The sequence below is a fragment of the Trichoderma aggressivum genome (genome assembly GCF_033847375.1).
Source record: "Trichoderma aggressivum f. europaeum strain CBS 100526 chromosome Unknown scaffold_077, whole genome shotgun sequence".
Classification (NCBI taxonomy): domain Eukaryota; kingdom Fungi; phylum Ascomycota; class Sordariomycetes; order Hypocreales; family Hypocreaceae; genus Trichoderma; species Trichoderma aggressivum.
In genome coordinates, this window is record NW_026946443.1 from 99,208 (window position 1) to 111,721 (window position 12,514).

Below are 12,514 nucleotides of genomic sequence, written 5' to 3' on the forward strand. Positions count from 1 at the left end.
CCCCCCCCCCCCCCCCCCCCCCCCCCCCACCTTATTCTCCGCCAAACACAATACAGCCGGTGGGGGAATAGACCGACAAATCTTGGTTTGTGATTTTCTGATCGCCATTGTTTATTCCTCCGCATTCGCCTCCCCTTGGTCCTGCTGCCGTGTGAGTGTGTGTGCGTCGGCTTCGCGACTCGTCCCATACATACTCCATCCGTAGTCCCTCTCCTTGCACCGAGAATCCCGGACCCGGAGCGGTCCACCACGCCTGTGCCGTTTTCCTCTCCTCTTCTCCCTCTTCTGCTCCTCTTCTCTCCTCGCATCCGGCTGCTGGACCCATTCGTTAGGCTCGGATTAGTGCCGCCATGAGCCAAGGACCCCCGATTCAATCTCATGCGCATCTCCCATGAGTAACAGAGCGGCACAAGCATGCGATGGATGCAGGGTGCGCAAGGTCAAGTGCAATAGCACGCAGCCTTGTTCGCAATGCTCACATCTAGGCCTTGGGTGCATCTACTCGCCATCAACCAAGCGCAAGCCCAGTGTCCGCAACCGCCTTGTTACGCAGCTTCGCAACAAGTCAAATGTAGCAGCAGCGGCTTCGCCGAGTCGCGGCAGCACGTCGTCACTGGCTGACTATCCGGAAAGAAGACCACCGGGCCCGGCGGTCACGTCCATCGCTGGGATAGTGAATCCGGAGCAAGATGCAACGCCCATTAGCATCAGCGGCGGAATTGGTTCTGGAAGAGGGGGCGCGGGCATTGGAGCTGGAGTTGGAAGCGGCTTTGGAGGGAGTGGTATGGCCATGGACTCGAGAGGCGGCTTTGGCGCAGAGTTTTCCTTGGAGCATTCTGCCTTCACCACGGGCTTCTTCATCGGCATGCTGCCCAAATATGAGGAGCAGGTGTACCCAGTAAGCCCCATCATCACGAGCTATGAGGTGCGCCAGGCAATCGATGGCATGCACGCCAACCTCGACGACGCAGCGTTCGTCTACGCAATGGGGGCGGTGACAATCAATCTCACGACTCCCACGGTGCATGGTGAGGCGGGTGCCAAGATGACGGAGCTGATACGGCTCGGCCTCAGCGCGTATAGACGGGCAGACTCGATGGCGGACGTCAAGAACGGGAGGCTGACTGAGCTGCGGACCACGTTTAAGCGCATCATGACATGCGTCTTCCTTGAGGTTTCCATGATGGCCTTTAACCGCTTCGACCGCAGCTTTGCCTCGCTGCGTGAGGCCATGACGATGGTGCAAATGATCCACGTCCAGCAGTGCTCGCACAACGCAGTGCCCCTTGAACCGCGTGACGTGCCCAAGTTCCAACGTATATACTGGGAAGTGTTTATCCACGAGCGCTTCCTGACAATACTCTCTGGGTTCCCGTGCATCATGACGCCGCTGCCTACGGGCCTACCAGTGCGAGACGCATCGATCCCGGCGCATATCGACGTCGGATTCAACCGCCTCATCCGCCTGTTTCAGATCATGGACGGGCCCTTTTTGCTGTACTGGAATGCGCAGCAGAACCCGGCGCAGCCCGTGCCGGGGATATCACTGCAATGGATCGAAAGCAAGCAGGCCCAGCTCGACCAAGACGAAATCGGCGCATCCGAGGCCGAGCAGGCACTGATTGACAGCGGCCGGGGGTCCTTTACGGAGTTGCAACACGTCGATCTGTTTGTGACCAGGCTGTGGATGCGCACGCTGCTCTGGCAGTTTGGGCTCACGCACCGCTTTCTTCGCTCGGTGCCATCACAAAACATCCACGAAGGCTTGTCAATCCACTTCCCCGCGCATAGACTCTCTGTTCAGCTGCGAGCCCTCGTCAGTCGGCTGGAGAACGTGTCCACCATTGTGACACACGGCATTGGCATCTTGCAGAAGATATTTGAGATTACGAGCACGGCGGCCGACGTGCTTGCGCTGCCGGTGGGCTACGGCCAGACGCAGGAAGAAATAAGTAGCCGGATAGAAGATTTTGCATTCTTGGTCAAGTTTTTGTTCAGCTTTGAGAGAGCAGAAAAGGAACAGCGAGACTACCTGCGTGAGAAGCTCGAGGGACTTCAGCAGCAGTACCCCATGGTGAACTTTGCCGACATGGTTGGGTCGAGCTCATACTGATTCTGAGTAATACAGAGTATCAGCGCCTGTAGGAAACTGGCACATGATTAGCATGTCTCTCCTTTTGTTTTTCATTTTCCTTGCATAGGTAGGCTTGGGGTTTCTCGTGGCACTTTGGTGCAACTCAAGGCACCGTATACGACAGCTAATATTAGAACTCACCCCGTCCCAAGATGCCCCCCATGTTTGTGTGAGGCCTTGTGCCGCGTCGTTGGTGTCAGACTCAGCCGCACCTTGTGGCCAGAAGCTTGACTTTGGCACAGCTGGACGAATCATTGGGGAGGCGGATGTGGCAACGCCAGGGGCTCTCAGAGAAAAAGGAAGCACGAGTAGATTCCCCGGTATGTTATGCACTAGGGATGCCGGAAGTAATGCCCGAGTTGCCGTGCGAGCGTACATGTACGTACATGGCAGCAGGCAACGGCTTTGTTTCGCTCGCTAGACAGGGAGAGTGCATGCATGTGGGATTGAGTTATTGACTGGCTATTGCCATCATCTGTCTGGGCGGACAGACTAAGATCGTCGGCAAGTCGTAGTCTCAAGACCACAGCGGGAGCGGCGTGGCGGGGCCGAGCGCTTAGGGAGGCTCTAGTTGATTTTGAACGTTGCCATCGTGGCCTCCCTGGAGTACAAGTGTGTACAGTAGAGTCCCACACTGGAGACGGGGATGGTGAGATGTGGCAAATGAGGAGAGTTGAATGGATTCATGTCAAGTTGTGAATGCAAGATTTGTGTCGTCGTCGTTTGTTTTCTTCTTTGTGTAGGTGGTTTTGAGTTGAGTCACGGGACAGCGGCGGGTTGGCAGGGAAGGCGCTGTAGACGCTCGCCTATTTATCGCTTCATGATGTCAGTTGAAACCGGAACTGGAAGCTGCATTGGCTCTCTTTGAACAAAACGGCAAGCGACTATGGGGTACGGAGTACAATTGAAGCCATCACAAAGTGAATGTACCTCTTACATGCCGCCCATGTTCCATACCTTACCTGTATCGTACCTTTTACAGCCAAGGGTTAGTAAGGTACCTATCTCGGATCGGATTCAATCAACATCAGGTACGGATACATGTGCCTACTAGAGGTAGCTGTACGGCACACATGCTCCACTGCTCATGCATGCAAGCAAGCCCCCTACAAAATACAAAAACTATCAGGTGACGCCTAAAAGGCTTCCCATGCCAATAAGACCTGCAGCCGTTGATCCCAGCTTTCGGTGTCGTGTCGCAAAGCCAAACAAGCAAATAGGATCAAATAGCACAGCATGCCGGGAGAAGCAAAGAAGCATCTACCTAGTACCTAGTAAGAAACAGTAAATGTGACGTGTACTTGCTCCGAACAAATCACTGCTCCCCCCTTGCATATGCTAATGCATCTCTTGTTATTGTCCGGTACTCCGTCAGCCTCTCCGTATATCGGTTGGACATGCGAGTTACTTTGTGCTGTGAGAAACCCCCCGAGTGCTTGTCTCGGGTTCGAGACCGTTGAGACTCTTTTGGCGCCCGCAGGTGACTGGAGCGGCGTTCGCTGGGAGCGGCTGGCGCGGCCTCTTTCTCGTACTTGGTACCTCGATTGTGAACTCGTCTCACCGCCGGACCTGTTCAGGATGAGGGAGTGTTCAAGTATAGATACATTAGCTGTGTTTCTCCGTTTTGCTTCTTCTCTTTTGTTTTGTTTTGTTTTCTTTTTTATACATCATATTTGCTTTGGACCGGCCGAGGCCGAAACAAAGGGTTGCCCTCGCATTGCACCAGATCAATGCAACTTTGCAGCTTACACCGGTCCACGATGGCCTCAGCCGCCAGCCAATAAGACCGACACACTTGCCGCACTACTACCTAGTAGTGCTGTCTTGTCTGTCTTGGGTTGTCCCGCATGAAAACGAATTGCATGCGAGGGGGCGGCGTTTCTACCTTTGCATCTACTTCTTTCCAATCTTGCCTCCCGTCTCACTGTCTGTCTGTCTGTCTGTCTGTGTCCATGTCTGTGTCCATGTCTGTACAGTAGCAACTCACCCGCCAACTGAACCGCCTCTCTTAATCCCGTCTCCGCACTTTAGGTCTTACTGGTGGGCTCCTGATTCGACATCCATGCGCTGTCATGAGTCCAGATCCAAGGGCCTGTTCACCTTATCCACCACAGCCTCGCTCAGGGTCCAGGTCCAGCCCAGGTCTCTATCGGCGCCTTGGTGCTACCGTAGGCTAGTGCTTCGTACAGTAGGTACCACCAGTAGATGGGGATTCATGTTCTGGTCTCTTCTTCGGCTCCAGCTACTGTATCCATTCCCTCTTCCTTTTTTTTTTCAGGGTCCCCCTCTAAATCAAAGCCGCCTCCACTCACGATAGTGGCATGTTACTAAGGCACCAACGCCCCGAGAAATCGTTACGCCCGGCCAAATTACAACCGTAACAGCCGTTCGGCCGCCATCTGCACTATTTCTCTTGGGAGCTCTAGGCCACTCCAGCCCGCTACAGACCCGGCCTCTTTTGATTTTCACCCGTCAACAACTCTTCACTTCACCTTTTCCCTTTGCCACCCATCAACCTCGAGGCCTGTACTGCATAGTCTATCAAAAGTCCGAGCCTTTCCTGCTTGAGACTGAAGCCAAGCTCCTCCGCCCGAGATTTTGCGGGACCACCAAGACCGCTGATCCCCTCGTACTGCAGTCCTTCAACCTCGCCTGACCCTGTGGTTCCGCCCTATCCTGTATCCTGGGTGCCGTGCCGTCCCTGTGCCCTGCCCTGCATCATCTCATCTCTCGTCTTTTTTTCGACTCTCGCCTTCCATCACCATACTGGCACATACCCATTCCGCTAGCCTCTGGGCCTGTCAACGCCGCTGGTCTGGTAACTGGGCAGGTTCGGAAGCTATCAAGACAGCCTCAGTTTTCTCTCTCCCCCATCTCGTGTGTTCCGTCAATCGACGTAACATTGCAGCCGCAGCTTGATTTTGCAAGGGACCATTGCAGCCTTTTCTTCTTCTTTTTTCTTCTCCTTCCCTCGGTGTGCATTTGGGATCTCGGCAACAGCGCCTGGCTGCGCGTCCCCATTCGGCCATAATTTCAACCTCAGAGGGGAACCTGTACGACCTCAAGCAAATACCCTTTCCCGCACAACACCATTGGCACGTCGGATAGACGCAGCACCAGACCATGGATGGGCGCCCCTTGCCGCATTACAGGGCTGTGTCGGAAGCAACGCGCCAGCGCGAGACGTTCAAGTGAGTTTTTGGCATGATATTTGATAGCACTCCCCTCCTCGCTGCCTCCTCTTCCCTTGGCCCCGAGATGACGATGTGGACATTGCTTGAAAGCATCGTATGGGAGAATAGAGGAGAAGGCCTTCATCACCAGATGACTGCTGACCATTGTGGGAGAGCCCCCTTGCTGATACGATGCCTGAAAATAGATATGATCCGACGCTCTTGTCCAATTCCAAGGTCAACAACGCGGGCGTCGCTCTGCCAAGCTCTGAGCTGACGCCATCGCGAGACTTGGTCTTGACCGCCCTTGCTCAGCTGGCCGTCTTCCAGACAGGCACAGAAAGAGCCTTCATCTCCCTGTTTGACGTGGAGCATCAGTATTTTGTCGCTGAAGCAACGAGGACGCTGCTCACTTCACCAGATGACTCCGATCTGGGGCTTTGGATGGTTGGTACGGCCATTCCTCGTGCCCACAGCACCTGCGAGTATACTCTTCTCGAGTCAGATCGTCTCGAGAGAGCACGCGAGAACGCAATCCTCACGGACCCGACGCAGTTTGATCACTGCGAAAATGACGGCGATTCAACCCAGCTGCCGGTCCTCGTGGTCCCGGATCTCGCCACTGACGAGCGTTTCAAGATGAAGCCGTACTGCCGGCCTGGAGGTGGACACCGCTTCTATGCCTCTGTGCCTATTCGGACGCAGCGAGGCATCAACATCGGCGTTCTCTGTGTTGTGAGCCCAGACCCCGACCGCAGATGGATCGACCGCTATTCGAATTTGATGCGTAGCCTGTCCGTGGCCATCATGGATCATCTCGAGGCCAATTTTTCAAAGGTGGCCTACCGCCGCAGCGAGCGCATGATGCGAGGCCTCGGCTTCTTTGTTGAAGGAAAGGCGACCGAATCCTCTTGGGCCTCTGTTGCCGGTAGGGAGACGTTTACGGAAACCCCGGACGCTCTGTTTCTGGCTCGCCAGGGACTCATGGGAGAGGTTGAGGCCACTAATGGTGGCCCTCCCGTCTCCGAAGCCACCGCTCACTCTACGGCCAACTCTGAGCGATCTCCCTCGCCAGACGGTGACCGGCTCGATCCCAATCGCAAAAAGGAAAAGGAACGCCCGGGGAAGCCAGCGGCGGAGACGAAATGGGCCGACAACTTTGTTCCAGGCCCCAACCCAATGATGGACACGTTTTCCGAAGCGGCCATGATAATACGTGAGTCGCTCGAGACGGACGGGTGTCTCTTCCTGGACGCAGCCCCTGGATCGTTTGGCTCCTATGGTAAGAGAAAGGGCCGCTCCTCGGGCCACCCTTCCTTCCGAGACATCGACAGCAGCAGCAACGATGACGACGAAGATGACGACGACGACAGCGGCAGCGATTTTGAAGAAGACGCAGCGGAGCTAGAGTCTCAGCCCGGCGACGCTGGAGCCAACACCGGCGCTACTACTAACGGTACCAACGCCGAGGCCAAGCAATGGACAACAGCTCAAGTGCTGGGATATGCGGCGACGGAGAGCCGGCGGTCCAAGTTTGAGGATGGCTCGCTTCGGAGGATCAACATGCCGCAGAAGTTCCTCGCAAAGCTCCTTCAGCGGTATCCCAAGGGCCACATCTTCAATTTCGGCGTCAACGGAGAGCTGCAGTCGAGCGACTCGTCCGACGACGACGGCTGGCTGACGGACCTCACCCAGGACGCCGTCTCGCCCCTTCAGCCCGACCCGCCGCTGCCCCCTCAGGACGACGCCTCCCAGCCCAAGCGACAGAGGCGGCCTTGGGCGCGCCACAACGAGGGCAAGATTATCCAAGAAGTGTTCCCCAAGGCCAGGAGCGTTGCCTTTGTCCCCGTCTGGGACCCGAGAAAGCAGAGGTGGTGCGCGGGAGGCTTTGTCTACACCCTGACGCCGACCCGCATCTTCACCGTGGGGGGAGAGTTGAATTTCTTGAGGGCCGTGAGCATCTTGGCGATTGCAGAGACGCTCCGCCTGAAGACTTTTGCAGCTAACCAGGCAAAGTCGGATGCCCTGAGCTCTCTGTCGCACGAACTGCGCTCCCCCCTGCACGGGGCCGTGCTGGGCATCGAGCTGCTTCGCGATACCGAACTGACCGTCTTCCAGGGCAACATTGCCCACACCATCGAGATTTGCTGCCGCACGCTCGTCGACACGGTCGACCACCTCCTCGACTACTCCAAGGTGAATAGGTTTATCCAGACGAGACGCACGGGGGGTCAGGCATCGGAGCCTAGAGGGCTGCGACCAGGAACGGCCAGATCGGTCGAAGAGGGCATGCTCAGCCTGTACAAGCACATCCGGCTGGACGGCATCGTCGAAGAGGTCATGGACGGCGTCTACGCCGGCTTCAACTTTATGCACATGGCGCTGCAGCTCGCCAAGCACAAGAACTCGGCGCACTCGTCGGACTGGACGGCTATGCGCCGCCTGGACGCGATGCAGGCTATGGAAGAGCTCGGGTCCAACGGCAAGATTGCGCTGGGCGAGGTGACCGTCTTCCTGGAAATCGACCACGCCTTCAACTGGCGGTTCTACACGCAGCCCGGCGCCATCCGGCGCATCGTCATGAACCTGCTCGGCAACTCGCTCAAGTACACGCAAAAGGGCTCCATCAAGGTGCGCCTGACCCAGTCCAAGCCGAAGCGCAAATCGTCCGCCGATGCCATTGTCCACATCATCGTGTTCGACACCGGCAAGGGTATAGGAGAGGACTATCTGCGCAACGACCTGTTCAAGCCCTTCTCGCAGGAGGACCACCTCGCCCCGGGAACGGGCCTGGGCCTCAGCTTCGTCAAGCAGATTACGTCGCAGCTTAGGGGCCGCGTCAATGTCGACAGCCGAGTCAACGTGGGCACCATTGTCAAGGTCTCGCTGCCGCTCATGCAGACGCTGACGCCTCCCGACGGCACCCCCTTGCTGGCCGAGAACGAGGGCGATTTCGACAAGCACGTTGCCGAGGCCGCGGGCCTTCGCGTGCGTCTCCTGGGCTTCGACATTGGCAGACGGGCTAGGCGACGAATGCTGGATGGGAGCTACACCGAGCTGCTCGTCGAGGTTGAGCGCATCTGCCGCGACTGGCTGGGCCTCAACATCATCACCGAGGCCGAGGCCGAACAACAGCCGCCCGACTGCGTCATCTGGATCGAAGACACGCTTGCCAACTCTCCGTTGGAGAATCTCATGCAGGGACCGCCCTGCGTGGTGCTGTGCAAAAACACCCTGGTGGCATACAAGAGCGCGGCGCAGTTTGAGCGGGTCAAGGCGCACCGGATCTTTGAATTCGTTGCTCAACCGTAAGTGATATCTCCCTGCGTCTCCAATGTGACAGGTTAACCTCCTTTCCCTCTCCCCCTCTTTCACCATTCACTGACTTTGCCCTTTTCTCTTGCATCAGGATGGGCCCCCGTAAACTCGCCAAAGCAGTGGCACTGGCGTTCAAGCGCGGCCGCGAACTCAAGGCCATGCCCCTGTCCCCCATCACTCCGCGCCAGGAATTCCTCCCCGTCGTGCCGGACCTCCTCAGCAACGTCAAGACCCAGCTGCCTGCGCCCACGCCGCGCCTCCAAGCGCTGCAGAACCTCCTCACCGAGAGCGAGAAGCCCGCAAAGGCCGCCGTCGTCGATGCTCCCGCCGCAGACCCCGAACCCGCCTGCGAGCCCACGCCAGAGTTCTTGCTCGTCGAGGACAACAGCATCAACCTCGACATCCTCTCCATCTACATGAAGAAGCTCGGCCGCCCCTACCACACGGCGACCAACGGCCAAGAGGCCCTGACCGCGTACAAGCTCAACCCAAAACACTGCAAGTACATCTTCATGGACGTGTCGATGCCCATCATGGACGGCTTCGAGGCTACGCGCCGCATCCGTGCCTACGAGCGCGACAACCAGATCAAGCCCGCCATCATCTTTGCCCTCACGGGGCTCGCCTCGGAGAGCGCCCAGCAGGAGGCCTTTGGCAGCGGCGTCGACCTGTTCCTGACCAAGCCCGTCAAGCTTAAGGAGCTGGGCATGATCCTCCGGTCCAGGGGCTTGCTTCCCGAGGAACCCCTGGTGGTTGTGACCAAGAACGGGACTCACATGGCCTAGAGCCAATGAATGAGCCTCTTCTTCTTCACCTTATTCGTGATTCATTTCATCATTATACTAATTTGCATTTTCTTTTGTTTCTTTCCGGTTCCCGTTTCTGATTTCTAATCGTACTCGACTTCAGAAAGGAGGGTAAAAACATTCAAGGGTGTCAAGGGGCAAAAATAGGTTTCACAGGCCACGTCGGCTTTAAAAGGGATAGGTTCTGGAAGGGCATCGATGTTCTTTTCTTCTTCATTCATCTTTGACGGACAAGGATTTCCACTTTTACGACTGTCATCTTTTCTTTTTCGTTCATCTTTGACAGACAAGGATTTTCACTTTTACGACTGTCATTACTCGGGGCAAATCCAAATAAAAAGACAAAAATCACACACACACCAAAAAAAAAAAAAAAGACACATGACGACATTTGAATCGGACAAATCGGGCGGACACTTACAACGGACAACTCGCGTGGTTCTTTTACGTTCTCTTTGTCAACAGAGTTGCAATAGATACACGCACATTTAAGACGGCATGGGGAGTAAACGGAACTCAAGAGGGAACTTATGACGATGTTATGCCATTCTATAATCTTTGCTTTACTTTGCTTCACTTTTTTTTTTTTTTGTTCAAGATCGGTATACGCGATTCGGAGATTACGGTACTTGCTTTTTTACTCATAATGAAACCGTACAATTTTGATAAATAACTGATACATATATATGTCTTACAATATGTGCATGTGTATATACTCGTAATCACGAAGACAGCAACACAATCGGGTTGCCGTTGGTCACATTCAAGCAAAGCTGCCCATTTCCATCTGCGGAATACGTCGGGCCCTTGCCCTCGTCAAACACATTCTGCCACTGGCCGTTGGGAACCTGCGTGCCGAAGCAGTACTGGCCCGAGCTCCCGTTCCCGCCGTTGGTCGTAAAGGCCACCATCTTGCCACCGGCGCGGCTGAAAGCGTACGCCGTGCCCTCTACGTACAAGTGCTTGTGGTCGTTGTCGGCGAGCCCACCCACGGCGTGCTTGGCATAGGTGAGCTTGGAGATGGCATCGTACATGTCGGACTGGGTGTTGAAGCCGCTGCGCCAGAGGTCCTCTCTGTTGGCGGGATCGTTGCTGCCTGAATAGGCCTGCTCGGTGCCGTAGTAGACAATGGGGATGCCTCGCGAGAGAATGGTGTAAGCCAGAGCGTTCTTGAGCAGGGCCGTGTCGTTCTTGACGCTGAGGAAGCGAGGGTTGTCGTGGTTATCGACAAAGGTGCCCAGCGCAGTCGGGTCCGGGAACGAAGAGCCAATCTGGTCGTGCGTGTTGACCATGTCCTGCGAGGAGCCCTGCTGCTGGTAAAAGCGAGTCATGGGGTAGTAGATGGCATAGTTGAGCAGGCCCGGCATGAGGCTGGCGTAGGGCAGCATAAAGTTTGGGTCTCCGTCAAAGACCTCGCCGATGCAGTAGACGCCTGTGGCGTTGACAAAGCCGGGCCAGTAGTCTTGCTCGACGTGCTTGACGGTGTCGATGCGGACGCCATCGAAGCCGTAGGTCGAGACGAGGTTGGAGACCCAGTCCTGGTAGAGGCTGCGGATGGTAGGGCTCTGAGTGTCGAGGTCCGGGAGGCCGCTGATCCAGCAGTTTTGGACGCTGGTTTGGTTGTTGTAGTCAATGTCGCATTCTGGATGATACGACGAGTTCTCGTTCAGGGGAGTTGGAAGGTCGTCAGGAATGTTGGCATAGCCCATATGATTGGCGACAACGTCCACCATCATGTAGAAGCCCTGTCATTATACGTCCTTTTTAGCACGATACTTCGGAAGTGGGGGTATATGAGATAGGGTGTGTCGTATGATATACCTTGCTATGGGCGGCATCAACAAGACTCTTTAAATCATCCGCAGAACCATAATGAGAATTGATGGAATCGATATCGCTTGCCCAATAACCATGATAGCCCTTATCGCTGTCTGATTGAATATAAATCATGAGATGCTAATCCAAGAGATGATGCTTGAGGCTATAGACAACTCACTCGTAACAACGGGCGTGATCCAGATGGCGTCGAATCCCATGCCTTTGATGTAGTCCAACTTGCCCTCCAGACCTTGAAACGTACCGCCGCAGTAGTCTCCCAGGTTTCCGCACGCACTGCCTCCGGAATCATCCGCTCCGCGAGCAACGCGGTCTGTAAGCGCAAAGTAAATGGTCCGAGACCTCCAGTCCGCCGTGGACGCCGAGAGGACCGGCAGAGAGAGCCGCAAGAGCAGCGGCAGAGTGAAAAGAAGCTTCATCTTTGGCTTCTCCCTTGAAAATGCCGAGATCAGCCGAAAGGAATCGCAGTTCGGGTTGTTTGTTTGTTTGTTTGCTTGTTTGCTTGCTTTTGCTTCTAGTAATTGTCAAAAAGAAAGGGCAAACCACGCCGAGATATATACTCACTCGCATGTCGTTCCATCACTCGTTTTCTCCTTTTCGAATGAAACAATATCACGGCGCATAAACGACTACATCCACTCCGCAAAACATCAATATCCACGCCTGACGAGAAAAAAGCACCCGCACCACTTACAGACCTCCTGTTCTAGGCAGCCCATGACGCTGATCCCAGATCTGCTAAGTCACCCGTCAAACACGCCCCCGACAAAGGGCCGAATGGGACGACATCCACAACTATTCGCCAGAAGCCCGTATGGAATAGCCGTCCTGAAATATAGCATGTCAAAGGGGGCAGCGCCCTTGGTCGTGACAAAACCAAAAAGCGAGATTCATGGAGCACGTAGCGCGGTCCAGCCGGACGAAACAGCGCATGGAAAAGCCCGGAAACCACATGGCTAGTGATTATGCCTCTTGTTTGGCGCCAGTAATAAGTCCCGGAGCCTCGAACCCCTGCGCGCGCGCTGTCGGTTTCGGCACATCTATTGGCGACTGGCACCCGGCCGGTGGCGTCGGACTGGAATTGCGGGGGGCAGCACTCAAGCTGGAGACGTGAAGCTGAGTGGAGGGGCAAAGCAGACAAGGGGAGATTGTCAAGTGTCAAGTGTGTCAGAGGTCAAGAGTGGTTGATGGATGGCTTGAGACGCAGACCGCCCAAAGGGGGGGGGGGGGGGGGGGGGGGGGGGGGG

The 12,514-nt window shown here is 55.7% G+C and overlaps 3 protein-coding genes across 3 annotated transcripts; 2 read left to right on the top strand and 1 right to left on the bottom strand.

Moving 5' to 3' along the window:
• Positions 1 to 391: 391 nt before the first annotated feature.
• On the top strand, positions 392 to 2,113 carry Triagg1_10601 (transcriptional regulator family: Fungal Specific TF; the record flags this gene model as incomplete). The annotated part of the gene is made up of 1 exon (XM_062894691.1): positions 392 to 2,113. The coding sequence occupies one exon, from the start codon at positions 392 to 394 to the stop codon at positions 2,111 to 2,113; it is 1,722 nt and encodes a 573-aa protein (XP_062750478.1).
• Positions 2,114 to 5,257: 3,144 nt separating this feature from the next.
• On the top strand, positions 5,258 to 9,410 carry Triagg1_10602 (uncharacterized protein; the record flags this gene model as incomplete). Its single annotated transcript, XM_062894692.1, has 3 exons — positions 5,258 to 5,325; positions 5,514 to 8,615; positions 8,717 to 9,410. The coding sequence occupies 3 exons, from the start codon at positions 5,258 to 5,260 to the stop codon at positions 9,408 to 9,410; spliced, it is 3,864 nt and encodes a 1,287-aa protein (XP_062750479.1).
• A 743-nt stretch (positions 9,411 to 10,153) lies between these two features.
• Positions 10,154 to 11,686, bottom strand: Triagg1_10603 (CAZyme family GH13; the record flags this gene model as incomplete). Its single annotated transcript, XM_062894693.1, has 3 exons — positions 10,154 to 11,176; positions 11,253 to 11,362; positions 11,428 to 11,686. 3 exons carry the CDS (start codon positions 11,684 to 11,686, stop codon positions 10,154 to 10,156), a joined length of 1,392 nt encoding a protein of 463 aa, XP_062750480.1.
• Between the last annotated feature and the right edge of the window lie 828 nt (positions 11,687 to 12,514).